Below are 21,250 nucleotides of genomic sequence, written 5' to 3'. Positions count from 1 at the left end.
ACCTCAGCCCTGCCTTTTGCCTCCACCAATAGATGTCCATTTTGCTCTCTAACAGGCCCCACCACTTCTTTGACGAACCTTTCAATGTCACGATGCCTATAGAAGAACTATGCATTTCCTTTTGTTCGTGGCCAATCAATTCTTGTACTACCTCTTCGCCACTCTCATTTGCTTTTTCATTTCTCCTGTGAACTTTTTATATTCATTTGTCCTCGCATTATCAAGCTGACATCTGTCAGACACCCTATTTTTCTGCTTCATCCTACTCTCCACCTCCTTCATCGTCAAGAGAGCTCTGGCTTTGGTTGCCCTCCTACTCCCCCTTGTGGGAATGAAACCCGACCATTCGCGAACCATCTCCGCTTTAAAACATAGAAAATAGGTGCAGGAGTAGGCCATTCGGCCCTTCGAACCTGCACCACCATTCAATAACATCATGGCTGATCATTCACCTCTGTACCCCTTTCCTGCTTTCTCTCCATACCCCTTGATCCCTTTAGTCGTAAGGGCCGTATCTAACTCCCTCTTGAATATATCCAATGAACCGGCCTCAACAACTCTCTGCGGCAGGGAATTCCACAGGTTAACAACTTTCTGAGTGAGAAAGCTGCCCATTGCTCCATTACACTCCTGCCTGACAGTCTTTGACTCCAATTTACCAGATTCCCTCCTCAATTCACTGAAAATAACTTTCCTCCAGTTAAATATTTTTATTCTAGATTGCTGCTTGTCCTTCTCCATAACTAATCTAAACCTTACGATACTATGGTCATTATTCCCGACTATGACATTCTCCACTTGAACCACTTTATTCCCCAGGACTAGATCCAGCAATGCCTCCTTTCTCATTGGGTAGAGAACATACTGAACAATTTTCAGAAATTTCTCTCTTTCTTTGCAGTTAACACAATCACTGCCCTGTTCAACATCGGGGTAGTTAAAGTCTCCCATTGTCACCAATCTATAGTTCTTGCACCTCTCATTCATTTCCTTGCAAATCTACTCTTTTATCTCCTTCCCATTATTTGGAGGCCTATAAAATACACCAGGTAGTGTAATAGCTCCTTTATTGTTTCTTAACTCCAACCAAATAGATTCCGTGGGACATTCTCTCTTTCAGGTGTGGCTTAGTGGGTAGCACACTCACCTCTGAGTCAGAAGATTGTGTGTTCAAGTCCGGACTTGAGCACATAAATCTAGGCTGACACTCCAGTGCAGTACTGAGGGAGTGCTGCACTGTCAGAGGTGCCGTCTTTCGGATGTGACGTTAAACCGAGGCCCCGTCTGCTCTCTCAGGTGAAAGTAAAAGATCCGACGGCACTATTTCGAAGCAGAGCAGGGGAGCTATTCCTGGTGTCCTGGCCAATATTTATCCCTCAATCAACATCACAAAAATATATTATCTGGTCATTATCACGTTACTGTTGAGATTGCTGTGCGCAAATTGGCTGCCGCGTTTCCTACATTACAACAGTGAATCCACTTCAAAACGTACTTCATAAGAACATAAGAAATAGGAGCAGGAGTAGGCCATTTGGCCCCTCGAGCCTGCTCCACCATTTAATTATATCATGGCTGATCTGATCTTGGGCTCAGTTCTACTTCCCTGCCCGCTCCCCATAACCCATCCCTCCCTATCGTTCAAAAATCTGCTTATCTGGGTCATTAAGTATATTCAATGACCCAGCCTCCACAGCTCTCTGGGGCAGAGAATTCCACAGATTTACGACCCTTTGAGACAAGAAATTCCTCCTCGTTTCTGTTCTAAATGGGCGATCCCTTATTCTTAAATTATGCCCCCTAGTTCTAGATTCCCCCACGAGTGGGAACATCCTCTCTGCATCTACCTTGTTGAGCCCCCTCAGTATCTTAAACGTTTCAATAAGATCATCTCTCATTCTTCTAAACTCCAATAAGTATAGGCTCATCCTGCTCAACCCCTTCATCTCCGGAATCAACCTAGTGAACCTTCTCTGAACTGCCTCCAATGCAAGTATAACATTCCTTAAATAAAGAGACCAAAACTGTACGCAGTACTCTAGTCTGTACTGTGGTCTCACCAATAACCTGTACAGGTGTAGCAGGACTTCTCTGCTTTTATCCTCCATCCCCTTTGCAATAAAGGCCAACATTCCATTTGCCTTCCTGATTACTTGCTAACTTTTTGTGTTTCATGCACAAGTAACCCCCAGGTCCCTCTGTACTGCAGGACTTTGTAATCTCTCTCCATTTAAACAATTATTTGCTTTTTTATTTTTCCTGCCAAAGTGGATAACCTCACACTTTCCCACATTATACTCCATCTGTCAAATGTTTGCCCACTCACTTAGCCTGTTTAACAGATTCTTTGTGTTCTCCTCACAACTTGCTTTCCCACCCATCTTTATATCAGCAGCAAACTTGGCTACATTACACTCGGTCCCTTCATCCAAGTCATTAATATAGATTGTAAATAGTTGGGGTCCCAGCACTGATCCCTGCGGCACCCCACTAGTTACCGTTTGCCAACTGGAAAATGACCCGTTTATCCCGACTCTCTGTTTTCTGTTAGTTCGCCAATCCTCTATCCATGCTAATATATTACCCCCAACACCGTGAGCTCTTATATTGTGCAGTAACCTTTTATGTGGCACCTTCTGGAAATCCAAATACACCACATCCACTGGTTCCCCCTTATCCACCCTGTTCGTTACATCCTCAAAGAACTCCAGCAAATTTGTCAAACATGATTTCCCTTTCATAAAACCACGCTGACTCTGCTGACTTCAGTGGTTGTAAAGTGCTGGTGATCATGAAAGGCGCTATGGAAATGTAAGTCTTTCTTTCCAACACGGTAATATTTTCCTTCATCAAAATAGCGACCCCTCCTGCTTTTTTTCCTTGTCTATATATATTTACTACTGCAAAACTATGGCCCCAGTAAATATGGGGAGGCGGAGAGGGAGTGGGGGTGGCCAAATGCAGTCAAAGAACTGGGCAAGACGGGGACACAGTGTCCCTGCCCCAGTTCTTGTCCCAGTCACAAGTGGAAACATCTGCTCCACCCTATCAAAGCCTTTCATATTCTTAAAGACCACTATCAGGTCACCCCTCAGTCTTCAATTTCCTAGAGAAAAGAGCCAGCCCCGGCCTGTTCAATCTTTCCTGATAGGTCGAACCTCTCAGTTCTGGTATCATCCCAGTAAAATCTTTTTTGCACCTTCCCCAGTGCCTCTATACCCGTCTTATAACATGTAGACCAGGGGCCCGAAATTCACCGCTCAACGCCCGCCCGATGACGCCCACTCCCGCCGACATTGCTCTTGACCCGCCCACTGCCACTTTCGGGGTGGCCTGGAGCGGGCGGGAAGGGAGAGGCCGCCGGGAGCCACCCGCTGACGTCAGCGGCTGGCCGAGTGGTGCAACTGAGCTCCCGGATTCCTGCGGGCAGGAGTCGGCAGGACTCGGCGGCAGAACGGTGGGGGGGGGGGGGAGGGGTGGCCGCTGGCTGGAGGCTGGTCTGTCCCCGACGGTGAGTATAAAGATCCTGAAAAAAAGGTGAGTGCACCTTTTAAAAAAAAATCCCACAGCCACTTACCTGGATGGGCTCCCCTGGAGGTCTTCCGATAGTTTTTTTATTTTTTACTGATGATTTTTGTCCAGCTCTTCGACATTCCGTGGGCCCGACTCCATCCTCGGCGGCACATGGGCGGCAAGTGCCTCTGCCGCCGAGAATGGGACCTCCCGCCCGCTGCTGCCCAGATTGGCGGCATACGTCGTCCATTTGCCGCCTGCTAACCTTCCAGGGACCTCGGCAGTGAGTATCCCGCCCAAAATATCGTCTGGAACCTCAGCGGCCATCGGCAGCACATTTGCCAGGCGGTGGTCTTGATGAAAATTGACCCCCAGAACTTTACATAGTACTCCAAGTGTGGTCTAATCAAGGTTCTATATAAGTTTAACACAACATCTCCGCTTTTCAATTCTATCTCTCTTGAAATGAACCCCAGTGCTGTGTTTACTTTTTAATGGCCTTATTAACCTACATTGTGACTTTAAGTGTTTTGTGTATCTGTACCCACAAATCCCTCTGTCCCTCTGTCCCATTTACACACTTATTTTCCAAGATTCTCCTTTTCTTCCGACCAAGATGTACAACCTCACACTTACCTAAATTTCTAAATAAAATTCTGACTTAAAGTTCTTCCTACAGGCCCTTCATGGTGTTGGGGGAAAACCTCGAGGTAGAAATAAATCTACTCCGAGACTACGTTAGAGAGTTGAAAACACAGACAGTTTATTAATACAAGGTACCAGCGGAGTTGTATGTAGGTCCCTTGTAATGTCTGTAAGCTTGTAATGTTTGTAGCTCCACACTGTGGATGTGGACGTATTGTGTACTGCAAGTGCAGGGTTAATAATAAACAGAACCAGACAGATTTCCGGAGACTTCCGACAGAGCTGCCTGCCATGTTAGGAAGCTGTGTGTGTGGTGCTCTGTGAATATATCACATTTGGGGACGGAAGATGGGATTTTTCGGATGATTTAAAGCTTAATTTTTGTTGGTGAAGGATTCAATCAACCGACAGAGAGACTTTGGAAGTTTCTGTCTTTGGTAAAAAGCTACAAAGTCCGAGGTAAAATACAGCACATGACCAGCTAGAAATTAAAATGGCAGGTGTATTGGGATATTTGGGTGAATATAGACATGACCGGGAACGTTTTAAAGCGTATGTGGATCGGCTAGAAATGTATTTCACTGCAAATAACATAATCAAAGTTCCAGACAATGCAGTCCAGAACCGGGCTGTGTTGGAACGTAAGAAAGCGATCTTCTTATCGGAGGCAGGTCCGGCATTATATGACACTCTTGTAAATCTGCTTGTGCCTGACGAGCCAAAGGACACAATGCTTAAAGAGATTTTAATGAAGCTGGAGCAGCACTATAACCCCAAACCGTTAGAAATTGCTGAAAGCTATCGTTTCGGGATTTGGAAACAAAAGGCTGATAAAAGTATCAGTGATTACATCATTGCATTAAAGAAGCTATCGATGCACTATAATTTTGGAAACTTTCAAAACCGAGTATTACGGGATCGTTTTGTTTGTGGGGTGAAAAATGATGCAATCAAACGAAAGTTATTGACAACGGATGACTTGACTTTTGAGATTGCTTGTCAGACAGCGAGGTCGATGAGCATGGCCGAACAATATTCCCGAGAATTAAATAATGATTACGGTTGTCAGTCAACCGAGGTAAATCACCTGCAGGTTCAAAGTAAAAGATGATGGGGGCCCAAAGTCTCAGAAACTGGAAATTCTAACAGAGCGTCGAAGTCATGCTATAGGTGCCTGGGACAACACATTGCTCAAAGTTGTCCATACGTGAAGGCAGAGTGTTTCTTCTGCAGGAAGACTGGGCATCTTGCAAAGGCAAGCCGACTGAAGGGAAAAGCAGTTTTTAAAGCTATGAGTCCAGTGTTCAAAGCTGTGAGTAGAAATCCACAGAGACTACAAAGCATGGAAGAACAACAACAGGACGAGAAGATGTTAGAGTTACACGTCATCAGAAGTACGAGGTAAACGGACAGCGATTCGGAAAGCATCAAAATCCACATAGATATTGCGGGATTCAAGATACCAATGGAAATTGACAAGGGTGCATCCGTGAGTGTAGTACCAGAGTCACTATACCGCGACAAATTGCGTGATTTCCAACTGGAGAAATCCAAGATAGAGCTGCGAGGCTACTCGGGAGAGAAAATTCCTGTGGTAGGTCGTACCACCGTACCGGTGAAATATAAAGATCAATTTCAGAATTTGCCTCTAATAGTAGTGAAAGGAGACAAGTCTGCCCTACTAGGAAGAAATTGGTTGAGCTCACTGAAGCTGGATTGGAGTAAGATTTTCTGTGTGGAAGCGAGATTTTCATCAACGGATGAGGTTATCAAGCAGTATCCGAAAGTGGTCTGCGAAACAGGCAGTCCGATCCAAGGCTTCAAGGCGAGTGTCAGGGTACAGAAGGACACTAGATCGGTTTACTACAAGTCACATTCCATACCATATGCACTCAAGGAGAAAGTTGAGCAAGAATTCAAAAGACTAGAGACTGAGAACATTATTTGTAAGATAGATCGATGTAATTGGGCTACGCCCATTGTTGTTGTACCTAAGTCTGATGGTAAGGTAAGATTGTGTGGTGATTATAAAGTAACCGTAAACCAGGTTCTAGAGGGTAATGTCCCCAATACATTGCCGAATATAGAAGATTTGTTCACAACACTGACAGGTGGTCAGATCTTCTCAAAACTGGATCTTACGAATGCCTACTTACAGCTTGAACTAGATGAGGAGTCCAAGTTATGTTTGACTATAAATACTCATCTAGGCCTATATCAATTTAATAGGCTACCGTTTGGAGTGTCTTCCGCCCCTGCCATATTCCAAGATTTTGCAAGGTATTGAAGGGTAGTATGTTATTTGGATGACCTACTAATTTCAGCACCAAATAGGCAAATTCATAATAATATATTGAATGAAGCCCTCAAACGGCTAGAGAAGCACAGAGTATGAGTGTCTGCTCATAAGTGTGAGTTATTTAAAAACTCAGTGGAGTACTTAGGGTACAAAGTAGACAAAGGTGGTTTACATCCAATCATGGAAAAATTGGATGCGATCAGAAATGCACCCACTCCCAGGAATGTCACTGAACTTCGTTCATTCTTGGGTCTTTTGAACTATTATGGGAAGTTCCTACCAAATTTGGCTACAGTATTACATCCACTGATTGAACTTTTGAAGAAACAGTCCATTGGAAGTGGTCAAAAGAATGCGATACAGCATTCAAGGAGTGTAAAAGCAAATTGGTAGAGAGCACCATGTTAGTTCACTATGACATATCTAAGGAGATTAAGCTAGCATGTGATGCCTCTCCGTATGGAGTTGGGGCAGTAATCTCTCATGTATTAAGTAGTGGGTAGGAGAGACCAATTGCTTTTGCTTCACGCACTCTCAGTGCCAGTGAGAGTAATTATGCACAAATTGAAAGGGAAGCTTTGGCATTAATTTTTGGGGACAAGAAGTTTCACAAATACTTGTATGGTCGTAAGTTTACCATCGTTATGGACCATAAGCCCCTAACAGCAATCCTCCATCCAAAGTCTCCAGTTCCAACGTTAGCTGCAGCCCGAATGCAGAGATGGGCTTTGATTTTGTCAGTATATACATATGATATTGAATACAGACGATCAGCTGATCACAGTAATGCTGATGCAATGTCTAGATTGCCTTCCCCATCACAAGTTACACCCGATAGGAAAGAAGTGTTTTATTTTTCATATATTGATGAACTGCCAGTCACAGCTGAAGAGATTGGTAGAGCAACCAAACGTGACCCAGTGATGTCAAAGGTGTATGAGTACATTGCAAATGGATGGCCAAACCAGGTAACAGACAAAGATACACATCCATTCTTCATTTGTAGGAATGAATTATCAGTCGATAAAGATTGTATCATGTGGGGTGCAAGAGTGGTTATACCAAATAAATTCAGTTCCAAATTATTAGGAGACCTCCATGAACAGCACCTGGGAATGTGCTGGTAGCCAGGTGTTGATAAAGGTAGAGTAAAATAGAGAAGTGTGAAATTAAACCAGAAGGTGAGAGTGAAGAACCATCACCATAAATGGTTAAAGTGGTTACCAGGAAGAGTGGTGAAGATATGTGGTAAAGATGTTTGATAATGGACAGGTTAGGTTTGTTCATATTGATATTTTACCTACAGACATGGAAGGAGTTGAAGGTGGGAATGATTCAATTATTTCTGACTCATCAGATAGTTTTGATACACCAGTAGCAAATCCTAAATCCAATGTACTGGAAACAAATCCAGGAGAGAATCAGAATGAAAGTCTGAGTCTGAGTCAGGAAAACAAAGAGCCTGAAGTTAGAGTGAGTTCAAATGAAAATCAAGGAAATTCCGTCGAGGAAAACGTTCCTCAGGATGAGCCTCGAATGAGTGTGAAATCGACACCATGTTTGGCAGGTTCTGTGCAAGAGTGAAGGTATCCTCTTCGAAACAGAAAACAAGCCGTAAAGTTAAATTTGTAAATATGGGAAAAAAAAAATTATATCCTGTGTTATGTATAAACATGAAAGTTATGTATGATGTTTGTTATAATAACTTCTTCATTAAGGAGGGAGAAGTGTAATGTCTGTCAGCTTGTAATGTTTGTAGCTCCACACTGTGGATGTGGACATATTGTGTACTGCAAGTGCAGGGTTAATAATAAACAGATTTCCAGAGACTTCAGACAGAGCTGCCTGCCATGTTAGGAAGCTGTGTGTGCTGTGCTCTGTGAATATATCACATCCCTCAACCAGGTAAGAACTCAAATTGGGTTTACAAAAAATGAGTATTTAAAGTCATAAACCGCAAAGGTCACATGTCACTGCTTCTACATCTGGCATTGCAAAAAGCGTCTACACAACGAGTTTTTTTCGTCTTTGGCTGGTTTACTTCCTTATCTTCGGCCAGCGTCTGGTGTGATTGGTTTCTTTCTTGCTCAGCGTCTTGTGACCTTTTCGCAATTGCTTATCTCATTCTGTCATGCAGTACATTTTCTTAAGCACAGCAATTTCGCACTAACGCGATTAACCCTTCAATCTCTCATTTGGCCGAAATTTTTCATATACATAATTCTAAGCCATCGTATACCCGGTCTTCATGCAAAAATTGGTGATGTGATGTGCCGGTTCCTGAGCCCCGGGGTCTCCACTCCGGGGTCCAGGTTCCCATCTCCTGTCCTACCTCATTCTGCTGCTTGTAAAACCTCATCATGTAGGTGTTTTGGGTGTGTGTACGCCACCTTCTGAGACACTGCTAGGTTCTCATAGTTTGAGGGCTGTTGGGTTACAGGTCTGCTCGATAGTAAAGATAACAGTGCTTTGCTTATACAACATTTAAATAACGTACATAGGCAATACAGCACTATTACCACCACCACAAAGGTAGCCAGACCTTGGATAAGTGACGTTCCCATAGATCCTAACTGAGAACCAGTCCCACAATGTGGAGGCTGGCGGTTGTTTAAGCTTTTTAACCTCTTCTTGGGTATGCCCTGCCAGATTGGTAATTTCTTCTGAGCTATCCGGGATGTATGTACAACATTCGGCCCCGATGAGGGCACAGGTTCCCCCTTTTTCTGCCAACACATAGTCAATGGCCATCCGATTTAGCAGAGCTACTGTGCGGAGGGCTACCATCTCTGCATTAACCATAACAAGGGCTTCAGCTGTATCATTGGCCACCTGTTCCAGGACGGAAGCCATGTTAATGGATTCCCTTGCCAATTTACCCGCTCCATACCAGGGAAACGCAATGGCCCAGAATCTTTCAGTCTCTGTGATGGCTCGTCTGGCTCTCTGGTGGAGGTCCTTCAGAGAACCCAGGTGATACATTCAGGGTATGATATAAGGCAGATAACAAGAACCCCTCCATTCTCGGGGCAACCAGGGGTAGGCCCTGTGACCGCACACAAAATGAGTCCCGTTGTAGGGCGTATACTTATTTATCGCTGGGGGGGTCCCATTGGACCGAAAAGTCACCGTTTCCATTTAATGACGAGAGTGTCACCCTTTCCCCTTCGGCAGGTAAGGTAAGGCTAGATGTGCAGTTACTGTACACCACAATAGGATCATCCGGTCGTCCCTGCCTTGTGAGACATAGCCCTCTTCCCTGTCCCTTCTTACACCTTAGGATAGGAATCGTTATTATCACTAAATTGTAGGGGGATTCCTTCCTCCGAGTGTGTGGGGACATGGGCACAGACCCAACAGCTGGCAACATTGGCTTTCTTGACATAGGTGTATGACATGAACAAAAAGGTGTTCACATACAACTCTCTCTTGGTCCATGGAGGTATTCTGGCCTGAGTCCTTCCTCAGCTACATATTACAATTACACAAAAAAGCAAACTGCACATAATATCGCGTAACACATTCATCTTGGAGCGTCTTTATTTTTTCCGGCATTTTCTGCTGAAGCGTCCACCTTCATTTTCCTCGAATGTGTATGAAGGCAGGGTTATTTGTTTTGTTCGCTTGTGCTGGGGTCGTTGGATTCATATTCTTTGAGCTGAGACCAATGTTTCCAACGGCCAACCCCTCCCATATCTATGCAGGCGCACGTATCTCCGCTAATTAGGACTTCAAATGGGCCAGACCAAGGGGGAGCAAACCTCGTTCATCCTGGCAGACATTTTACCATCACCTTTGAGCCTACCTGCAGGACCTCCCCCTGGTCCTCCGATTCCTTCTGTTTGTCCCTGCCTGCTTGCCGTTCCCTCACTTCCTTCCTCAATTCCTTAAGTTGCTTACTCAGTTCCAAGACGTACTTTCTAATCCAATCCCTCAGGGGTCCTACGTTGGATCCCCCAGTTATGATTCCTTCCGGCAGGCACATCGCCCTGCCTGTCATCAACTCATATGGAGTTAATCCCGTCACTCGGTTAGGAATTGCCCTTTGTCTCATCAAGATTGTGGGTAGTAAATCTGCCCAAGCTTGTCCCGTCTCTTGGATGGCCTTTGCTTGGGCTGTTTTAAGTGTCCTGTTCATACGTTCCACCATCCCAGAGCTTTGCGGGTGGTAGGGGATATGAAACTTCTATTTACTACCCAACATAGCACACGCCTCCTTCATTATTTGTCCGGTAAAATGGATTCCCTGGTCGGAATCGATTTAGATAGGGACGCCCCAACGTGGGATTACTTCCTCTGCCAATATTCGGGCCACCGTGAGTGCGTTGCAGTTTCGCGTGGTGAACGCTTCTACCCACCGCGTAAACGGATCTATTATTACTAGACAGTATTTCTTGCCCCTGTCTATCTGTATACACTCCCACGGCCCCCTTGGTCGTGGTTGGTGAGCCATTCTAACCTTCACGGCCTTTCCTGGGTTGTGCTGGGCACACGTGACACATTGCTGACAGTACTTAGCTACGTCCCGTCCCATTCCTGGCCACCACCAATCCCCAGTTATGTTTGTTATCATGACGTTCCGTCCGATATGACTGCTGCCATGGTGTAGTTCCATGAGCATTTGTCTAATACAAGCCGGGGCTATCACCTTCCTATCTTTCCTCCATACGAAGTCGTCACCCCGGCTCCCGCCTTTTGTGCCCCAATCTTTCTTTTCTTCATCACTTACATCGGCATGTAATCTCACAATGTCTATATCTTCCCTGGTAATGATACTACATACAACTTCTTCCTGCACTTCTAAGGATATACTTGCTTCCTGTGTCGCTTTATCCGCTGCTCCATTGCCCCGTTGGACATTGTTTACTAGTTTCTGGTGAGCCTTAACCTTGATCACTGCTGCCTCTGCGGGTTTACTGGCGGCGTCTAATAATAGTCTGATTCGGCCCCCATGTTTGATAGCCTCCCCGCCCGAAGTGACGAACCCTCTCCTTGCCCAGGCAGTCATGTAGTCATGGACTACCCCGAAGGCATAGCGGCTATCCGTATATATATTTGCCCGCCGGCCTTCGGCCAGTTGGAGGGCTTCAGTCAGGGCAGTGAGCTCAGCTACTTGGGCCGACAGTCCTTCCCTTTCGGACAGTGTTTAGTGCTTCGTCTACCACCGCCCATCCCGTATGCGGGGTCCCCTGAATATATTTCCAGGATCCATCCACGTACAGGATCAGCTCGGGGTTTTCAAGGGGAATCTCACTTATGCGTCCCGATGAGTTGTCCAATTCCTGTGCCTGGCACTCATGAGGCTCACCCACGGATAAGAGGCCCTCTGCCAGGTTCTCCCCCGTGTCTCGTACAATTTTTATGGGCCCATCTAAGGGAAGTAATACTGCTTCCCATTTGGCCCGGCGGACGTTGGACACGGAGCGCAATTTCCCGGTGTTGAGCATTTCTACCAAGGTATGCTTGATATGTTGTATAACCTCCCCTGTCATTACTACTGGCTCACTAACTTTCATCACCCACGTTGCGCAGTCCAAGGCTGCTACACATCTTGACAGACCTCCTGCCACGGGCAACTGTTTGGTGGAATAGTACGCTACTGGATGGGCTCGGTCTCCATGCATTTGAGTAACTACTGCTCTGTAAAACCCGCCCTCGTTTTCACAATGAATGTGAAACGGAGCGTTCATATTTGGCAGTCCTCGGCCTGGTGCAGACATCAGGGCTTCCTTTATCTGGCCGTATGCTGTTTCTTGTTCCGGGCCCCACTCCACACTTTCTAGAGCTGGTTTTCCTCCCTTAACTCGTCTCTGTATGGGTTCTGCGATTGCCGCAAAGTTGCCTATAAAGTTCCTACAGTAGTTAAAGAGTCCGAATACCTTACGCACTCCTCGGACCGTTTTCGGTCGGGGCATAATGCGAATTGCTTCCTATCTGTCGTGGGGCATTGTTTTTATCCCCTGCGACAGTTGGTATCCCAAATACTATACCTCCTTCAATCCGATCTGAGCTTTCTTGGGGTTTACCTTAAATCCCGTTTTCTTTAAGGTTTCTAGGGTTTCTATTAGAGCCCCCATATGTCCTCTCTCGTCCTCTGAGGCAATCAATAGATCGTCCACATATTGGAGGATGGTACTTCGGTAGGGGGCTAAATCTACGGTCTCCAAGGCTCGACTCATAGTTCGGTGAAATATGGCTGGGCTGTTGTGAAAACCCTGGGGCACTCATGTCCAAGTGTACTGCCTATCCCCGACCGTGAATGCAAATTTATCTTGGGATTCCTGGGCTAATGGTATGGACCAAAATCCATTAGCTATATCTAAGACCGTGAATATTTTATGTTCTGGTTTCAGTCCATTAAATGTGGTCACTGGGCTTGCTACGATGGGGTGCTGGCGGGGAGTTATTTTATTTAACACCGTATAGTCTATGGTCAATCGGTATGACCCATCGGTTTCTTCACGGGCCAGGTTGGCGAGTTCGTAGTGCTTTCAGCTTCCCGAAGGACACCGCTCCACAAGAGTTCCTGCACTATTTGTTTTACGGCCTCTCGGGCTTCAGGTTTAATGGGGTATTGCTTATGAGGAGTGTGTTCGGGCCCAGGAATGACCACTGGCTTGGTCTTTACCAGCCCACAATCCTGCTTTGGATTGAGCCCACACTTCCCTCATTTGTTCACATAATGGGCCGTAGTCTCCTGCTGTATCCCAATCTCGGGTGAGAAGTTGCACACTTCCGACCTTTGCGTGATTGTGCAAATTAGTCTGTTGCCCGTACGTCGTGATTTTGCGTCCTCCCTTATTTCTCCAAACTATTCTCTTATTCTGTGGGTCTATTATTGCCCCTAACTGTTCCAGAAGATCAATCCCCAATATGGTCCCTTCTGCATTTGGGCAAACATAAAATTGTGCCAGGATCAGAATACCGGCTATCTCCAATAGAATTACTTCACTCTGGTGGGCATTGGTGGCAAATCCTCCCACGCCAGTTATATGGACCACATGTTTAGTTGTGGGTAAGGGAATATCTGTCATAGATACCGAGGCTCTGGTATCCACTAACATATCACACTGCCGGCCCCCTAACAGCGCTGTTATGTGAATACGCGGATCCTCTCCCTGCCCCACGGGGGCCGATGGCCTTCAGTCTCTTCCTAAGTCCCTCAGCGCTGTGATTAGCTGCTGTCGGGGCATCTCCTCTACTCTAAGGCCTGACTGACGATTTTTTTTCTCCTTGCGCTTTTCATGTCATGTCCCTTTTTCCCGCAATTGTCACGGTTGGTCTTTTGGGGCCCCTACAGTCGTCGGCAAAATGACCTGTCTTGCCACAGTTGTAGCATTCCCCTCAGCCCACACTCTTACTACTCATAGCCGCGGCCACTTCTTGTTTTATTTCCCCAGAGTTAATGTGGCATGCCCACTGGACAGCTTGGTCATAGGTGTCCACGACTACCACCCCCATTTTAAAGATCTTTTGATGGTCGGCCGAAAGGCCGTCTTAAACATTTTCATGAAGACTGGGTCGCCTGTCCCGAGGATTCTTGGTATTGGACCCATAATCTCTCTCCGTAGTCATTGGCGTTTTCTCCCTTTTTCTGGCGGGTCTGCATTATCAATCCCCAATTTGAAGTGGATACTCCCATTAAGGCCTGTACAGCCTGGACGAACCCCGTTCTGGCAGCGTCGCGTCCCATTGTGCCCTTGTGGCACCCACGGCAGGTATCCATGTGCCGTCACTGTGAGGGGGTGCTAGCCCTGTCCACCGATCCTTTGGACACTTAGCCCGAACTATTTGGTGGACATCTCACTCATGCATATCGTGGGTCTCATTCAATTCTTCTAACTTTTGCCAAAATTCTACATTTCTCTTCCGTGGTTGTAGACTCCCCAAATCCTGATTCATCATTTGTTTATCTGTGGGGGTGAAAGTGTAGTATTGCTATCGGGGGTTCCCTCCCTGTACACCCTGGGTTACCCTAAGAGGGGCTGCCCTTTCTGTATTTACTGAATTTGACCCTTCCATCTCGGTCTCCTCATCAAAGGGAGGAGCCGAGGCCACTACTGTGGCAACATAAGTCGGAGGGACGTCATAATCTGATCCCCCCACTTGCCGGTTTGTTCATACCGCTCTCTCCATTTCTTATTCTCCGCTTCTGTCTCATTACTTTTTTCTACTAATTATTTGGTTTTACTTTGTAACACACATAACTGATATATTAAAAGTACTCTGGCTTTCTTTGCCTTTTTCTGTTTCTGTTTCTCCCACCAATTCTTTTACTCCTTGGGGACAGCCGAGGGATCCCACCTGTCTTTAATCATTTTATCTATTAAGCCCTTCTGGTCGTCTGCATAGAACCGACTAAGAGACCCTCCCGGCCCCCATTCAAGATCTTCCCCCGACGCCATTATGTGATCTGACATTCCATCGCACTGGAACCGGTTCTGGGCGAGGAGGGACCAGTCCAAACCGGACGGTCTGCACCTGGGCAGGACCGGAACCAATGTCCTAGGGGGAGTGTTTGCCAGTGCTGTTGGGGAGGAGTTAAACTAATATGGCAGGGGGATGGGAACCTATGCAGGGAGACAGAGGGAAATAAAATGGAATCTGAAGCAAAAGATAGAAAGGAGAATAGTAAAAGTGGAGGGCAGAGAAACCCAAGACAAAAGACAAAAAGGGCCACATTACAGCAAGATTCTAAAGGGGCAAAGTGTGTGAAAAAGACAAGCCTGAAGGCTCTGTGCCTCAATGCGAGGAGTATTCGGAATAAGGTGGACGAATTAACTGCGCAGATAGCAGTTAACAGGTATGATGTAATTGGCATCATGGAGACATGGCTCCAGGGTGACCAAGGCTCGGAACTCAACATCCAAGGGTATTCAGCATTTAGGAAGGATAGACACAAAGGAAAAGGAGGCAGGGTGGCGTTGCTGGTTAAAGAGGAAATTAATGCAATGGTAAGGAGGGACATAAGCCTGGATGATGTGGAATCGGTATGGGTGGAACTGCGGAATTCCAAAGGGCAGAAAACGCTAGTGGGTGTTGTGTACAGACCACCAAACAGTAGTAGTGAGGTTGGAGACAGCATTAAACAAGAAATAAAGAATGTGTGCAATAAAGGTACAGCAGTTATCATGGGCGACTTTAATCTTCATATTGATTGGGCTAAACAAACTGGTAGCAATGTGGTGGAGGAGGATTTCCTAGAGTGTATTAGGGATGGTTTTCTAGACCAATATGTCGAGGAACCAACTAGAGAGCTGGCCATCCTAGACTGGGTGATGTGTAATGAGAAGGGACTAATTAGCAATCTTGTTGTGCGAGGCCCCTTGGGGAAGAGTGACCACAATATAGTAGAATTCTTTATTAAGATGGAGAGTGACACAGTTAATTCAGAGACTAGGGTCCTGAACTTAAGGAAAGGTAACTTCCACAGTATGAGGCGTGAATTGACTAGAATAGACTGACAACTGATACTTAAAGGGTTGACGGTGGATAAGCAATGCCAAACATTTAAAGATCACATGGATGAACTTCAGCAATTGTACATCCCTGTCTGGAGTAAAAAATAAAATGGGGAAGGTGGCTCAACCATGGCTAACAAGGGAAATTAAGGATAGTGTTAAAGCCAAGGAAGAGGCATATAATTTGGCAAGAAAAAGCAACAAACCTGAGGACTGGGAGAAATTTAGAATTCAACAGAGGAGGACTAAGGGTTTAATTAAGAGGGGGAAAATAGAGTACGAGAGGAAGCTTGCAGGGAACATAAAAACTGACTGCAAAAGCTTATATAAATATGTGAAGAGAAAAAGATTAGTGAAGACAAACATAGGACCCTTGCAGTCGGATTCAGGTGAAGTTATAATGGGGAACAAAGAAATGGCAGACCAATTGAACAAATACTTTGGTTCTGTCTTTATGAAGGAAGACACAAACAACCTTCCGATTGTACTAGGGGACAGTAGGTCTAGTGAGAAGGAGGAACTGAAGGATATCCTTATTAGGTGGGAAATTGTGTTAAGGAAATTGATGGGATTGAAGGCCGATAAATCCCCGGGGCCTGATCGCCTGCATCCCAGAGTACTTAAGGAAGTGGCCCTAGAAATAGTGGATGCATTGGTGATCATTTTCCAACAGTCTATTGACTCTGGATCAGTCCCTATGGACTGGAGGGTAGCTAATGTAACACCACTTTTTAAAAAAGGAGGGAGAGAGAAAACGGGTAATTATAGACCAGTTAGCCTGACATCAGTAGTGGGGAAAATGTTGGAATCAATCATTAAAGATGAAATAGCAGTACATTTGGAAAGCAGTGTCAGGAACGGATGAATCTTCTGGAATTTTTTGAGGATGTAACTAGTAGAGTGGACAAGGGAGAACCAGTGGATGTGGTGTATTTGGTCTTTCAAAAGGCTTTTGACAAGGTCCCGCATAAGATATTTTTGTGCAAAATCAAAGCGCATGGTATTGGGGGTAATGTACTGAAGTGGATAGAGAACTGGTTGGCAGACAGGAAGCAGAGAGTCGGGATAAACGGGTCCTTTTCAGAATAGCAGGCAGTGACTAGTGGAGTGCCGCAGGGTTCGGTGCTGGGACCCCAGCTCTTCACAATATACATTAACGATTTAGATGAAGGAATTGAGTGTAATATCTCCAAGTTTGTGGATGACACTAAACTGGGTGGTGGTGTGAGCTGTGAGGAGGATGCTAATATGCTGCAGGGTGACTTGGACAGGTTAGGTAAGTGGGCAAATGCATGGCAGATGCAGTATAATGTGGATAAATGTGAGGTTATCCATTTTGGGTGCAAAAACATGAAGGCAGAATATTATCTCGATGGCAGCAGATTAGGAAAAGGGGAGGTGCAGCGAGACCTGGGTGTTATGGTTCATCCGTCACTGAAAGTTGGCATGCAGGTACAGCATGCGGTGAAGGAGGCAAATGGTATGTTGGCCTTCATAGCTAGGGGATTTGAGTATAGGAGCAGGGAGGTCTTACTGCAGTTGTACAGGGTCTTAGTGAGGCCCCACCTGGAATATTGTGTACAGTTTTGGTCTACTAATCTGAGGAAGGATGTTCTTGCTATTGAGGGAGTGCAGCGAACGTTCACCAGACTGATTCCAGGGATGGCTGGACTGTCATATGAGGAGAGACTGGATCAATTGGGCCTTTATTCACTGGAGTTTAGAAGGATGAGGGGGGATCTCATAGAAACGTATAAGATTCTGACGGGACTGGACAGGTTAGATGCGGGAAGAATGTCCCCGATGTTGGGGAAGTCCAGAACCAGGGGACATAGTCTTAGGATAAGGGGTAGGCCATTTAGGACTGAGATGAGGTGAACCTTCTTCACTCAGAGAGTTGTTAACCTGTGGAATTCCCTGCCGCAGAGAGTTGTTGATGCCAGTTCATTGGATATATTCACGGGGGAGTTAGATATGGCCCTTACGGCTAAAGGGGATCAAGGGGTATGGAGAGAAAGCAGGAAAGGGACAACGAGGGAATGATCAGCAATGTTCTTCTTGAATGGCGGTGCAGGCTCGAAGGGCCGAATGGCCTACTCCTGCACCTATTTTCGATGTTTTCTATGTTTCTACGCTTCCTCTGCGAATGAGTCTCTTCACGCGGGCCTACTTCTACTCTATCACTTATATATTGCGATGGGATTATCCCTCAACTCTCACACCAGTTCATGCGTATCACACAGTCACTCACAGGTTTCTGCCATCACTTTGTCCTCCCGGTTTCCCTTCGACCTTAATCCTTGGCCATCACGTGGGGCATTTGCCCTCTTAATTGCGGCTCAAGTTAGGTGATTGAGATAGTTTGGGACAATTGAGGTGGCAGGGACTTTTACACACCACTTATCTTACTCATATTCTACTTTATCTTAATTTCTACTCACTGTGTCTGTTATCAAACCTCTCCGAGTCTCACTTGTTCGTTGGGTGTCCGGCACCCCTGCCCGTTCGACATTCCAATTTCTGGGATGTCGTGAAATCCGAACTTATCCCCGTACGTTCGAGTCTCGGTCAGGAGGGCTTACCGGTACACCCTGCTCACAGCACCAAAACTGTTGGGGGGAAACCCTGAGGTGGAAATAAATCTACTCCGTGACTACGTTAGAGAGTTGAAAACCTACACAGTTTATTAATTCAAGGTACCAGGGGAGTTGTATGTAGGTCCCTCAACGATGCAACAACTCAATTTTGGTTTACAAAAAATGAGTATTTAAAGTCGTAAACCGCAAAGGTCTCATGTCACTGCTTCTACATCTGGCATTGCAAAAGTGTCTACACAACGAGTTTTTTTCGTCTTTGTCCGGCTTACTTCCTTATCTTCAGCCAGCGTCTGGTGTGATTGGTTTCTTTCTTGCTCAGCATCTTGTGACCTTTTCGCAATTGCTTATCTCATCCTATCATACAGTACATTTTCTAAAGCACAGCAATTTCGCACGAACGCTATTAACCCTTCAATGGGCAGAGGTATGAAATGGAATGTTCACTGTAAAATGAGTATAAACTGTAATGCTTTTCAAAGCTGAACGGGGAGTCAAATTGAATTCAGCAGGCTCTCCTACAGATAACAAATAACTAGACTGTTGCATCAGGCTAGGGTGGGGATTTTTATAGTGAACATTAAAGGCCAAAAACATAAGAAAAGGTTAAACTAACTTGCATTGTTTCTTCTTTACCAAGTGCTTCTGCTAGAGTACTGACTGTTCTCAAAGAGGACCTGCTTACAAACATACTTAAATTCAGGACTTTTACTCAGAACACCCACTTCTCACTTGAGTGTTAGTACAGTATGCTCCTTCTAGGATGTCCAGCCTTTAAACGATCCTTTTTTCTGCTGTTGTTGTTTAAGTGTTCTCTCTCAAACACAAATATACGTCAAGTAAAAGCGATTCAAGCACTCAGACCACATTACAAAATAAACAAGCAATGACAACATTTCAACGATCAAATGTAGATTCATGTCCCAGGGTGTGTGCATCTGCTAACCACCCTGCACACCAGCGTTTACTCTGCATGTTTCTGCTTTTAGGATGGCTTGGAGGAGCGACATTTAAAGCATTACTGGTACACATCATGGCCAGATCAGAAGACACCAGATAATGCTCGCCCTCTTTTACAGCTGGTCCAGGAGGTGGAAGAAGCCAGACAGCAAGCAAAGAAGGACAACAGTGGACCAGTGATAGTTCACTGTAGGTACGACAAAGACAATTTTGTATGACAATTTCAGGTCTCAAAACTCATTGCACTGTTCCCAACTCAAACTCATTCTTTTCTATGATCTCAAAACTATGAAACTCGGTACCTCCCTCACCTTCCCTTTCTTCTCCAATCTACAGCATTTAAACAGCCAAGTGTGAGGTAAGCCCATCACACCTTCCTGATTTGCCCCATGTTCTCTGCTTTTTCATCGTGATGCTTTGCACTATGGCCCTTCACCTTAATTTTCTGAATCTGACAAAAACTCTCTGGAAAGATTTTTTCAGTTGGGTGCCTGGAGATTCTCCATCAAATTCTTGGTTTTTATTTCACTCATGTCATTTTAATTGTGCAAGGTCTGGAGTTCCTTCAGTTTCTGTGGAATACAAGTGTTTACTAGTTTTCTTGCGGTTTTATTGCAGCGCTGGTATTGGGAGAACAGGCTGTTTCATTGCCACCAGCATCTGTTACAGAGAACTGAAGTACGCCGGCGTGGTGGATATACTGAGGACAACCTGTCAGCTAAGGATGGACAGGTCAGTGTGGCAGCAGGCATAGTGGCTTATCGTAACAGCATCTTAATTACATTTGATAAAAACTGGAACACTGAAGAAAGCTTACAGTAATGATGTAGCAGCAGTGAAGTAAACATCTTTAGCAAACACTAATGGTGCGCTCTAGTTGCAATACATGCCTCAGTGTATTTATATTTGCCCTGTGAGAACCATATTCTGCATATGCTGACACTGCAGCAGCCTGGGAATTTTAGGCACAAGCATTGCCTTTCAGTGTGTAAAATTTCCAACATGAATTGCATCAGTATCATTCTTTCAGTGCTAACAGGATTCCTAATTACTTTTTAAAAATTTCAAATGATTTGAAACCCAGCCGGGGAATAAACTTTTGTAGCTTTTCTCTATCAACAAGTAGTTAATTTGTGATAGAGATCCTAGTTTAGAGACGCAGGCCAGAATCTTCCCAGCCCTGTGAGTGCCGGGTTAGGACGCGGGCCCACTATCAAAATGGCCCTGATTGACAGCGGGTGGGGATCCCGCTATAAACCCGCCTCCGTGTGAGTTTCTGAACTGTCATAGAAACATAGAAACATAGAAAATAGGTGCAGGAGTAGGCTATTCAGCCCTTCTAGCCTGCACCGCCATTCAATGAGTTCATGGCTGAACATGCAACTTCAGTACCCCCTTCCTGCTTTCTCGCCATACCCCTTGATCCCCCTAGTAGCAAGGACTTCATCTAACTCCCTTTTGAATATATTTAGTGAATTGGCCTCAACTACTTTCTGTGGTAGAGAATTCCACAGGTTCACCACTCTCTGGGTGAAGAAGTTTCTCCTCATCTCGGTCCTAAATGGCTTACCCCTTATCCTTAGACTGTGACCCCTGGTTCTGGACTTCCCCAACATTGGGAACATTCTTTCTGCATCTAACCTGTCTAAACCCGTCAGAATTTTAAACGTTTCTATGAGGTCCCCTCTCATTCTTCTGAACTCCAGTGAATACAAGCCCAGTTGATCCAGTCTTTCTTGATAGGTCAGTCCCACCATCCCGGGAATCAGTCTGGTGAA

At 45.4% G+C, this 21,250-nt stretch overlaps 1 protein-coding gene across 1 annotated transcript in view; it reads left to right on the top strand.

The window, feature by feature from the left end:
* Nucleotides 1-21,250, top strand: part of ptpn5 (protein tyrosine phosphatase non-receptor type 5) — a 146,236-nt gene that overhangs the window by 103,559 nt on the left and 21,427 nt on the right. The window contains exons 10-11 of the mRNA XM_070898651.1: nucleotides 19,502-19,665; nucleotides 20,091-20,204. Coding sequence (XP_070754752.1) covers nucleotides 19,502-19,665; nucleotides 20,091-20,204 — 278 coding nt within the window. The remainder of the gene's footprint in view (nucleotides 1-19,501; nucleotides 19,666-20,090; nucleotides 20,205-21,250) is intronic.

The sequence above is a fragment of the Pristiophorus japonicus genome, chromosome 14 (assembly GCF_044704955.1).
Source record: "Pristiophorus japonicus isolate sPriJap1 chromosome 14, sPriJap1.hap1, whole genome shotgun sequence".
NCBI classification, from domain to species: Eukaryota; Metazoa; Chordata; class Chondrichthyes; family Pristiophoridae; genus Pristiophorus; species Pristiophorus japonicus.
Note: the sequence above shows the minus strand (reverse complement) of the source record. Positions and strands in the feature narration are given on the sequence as shown.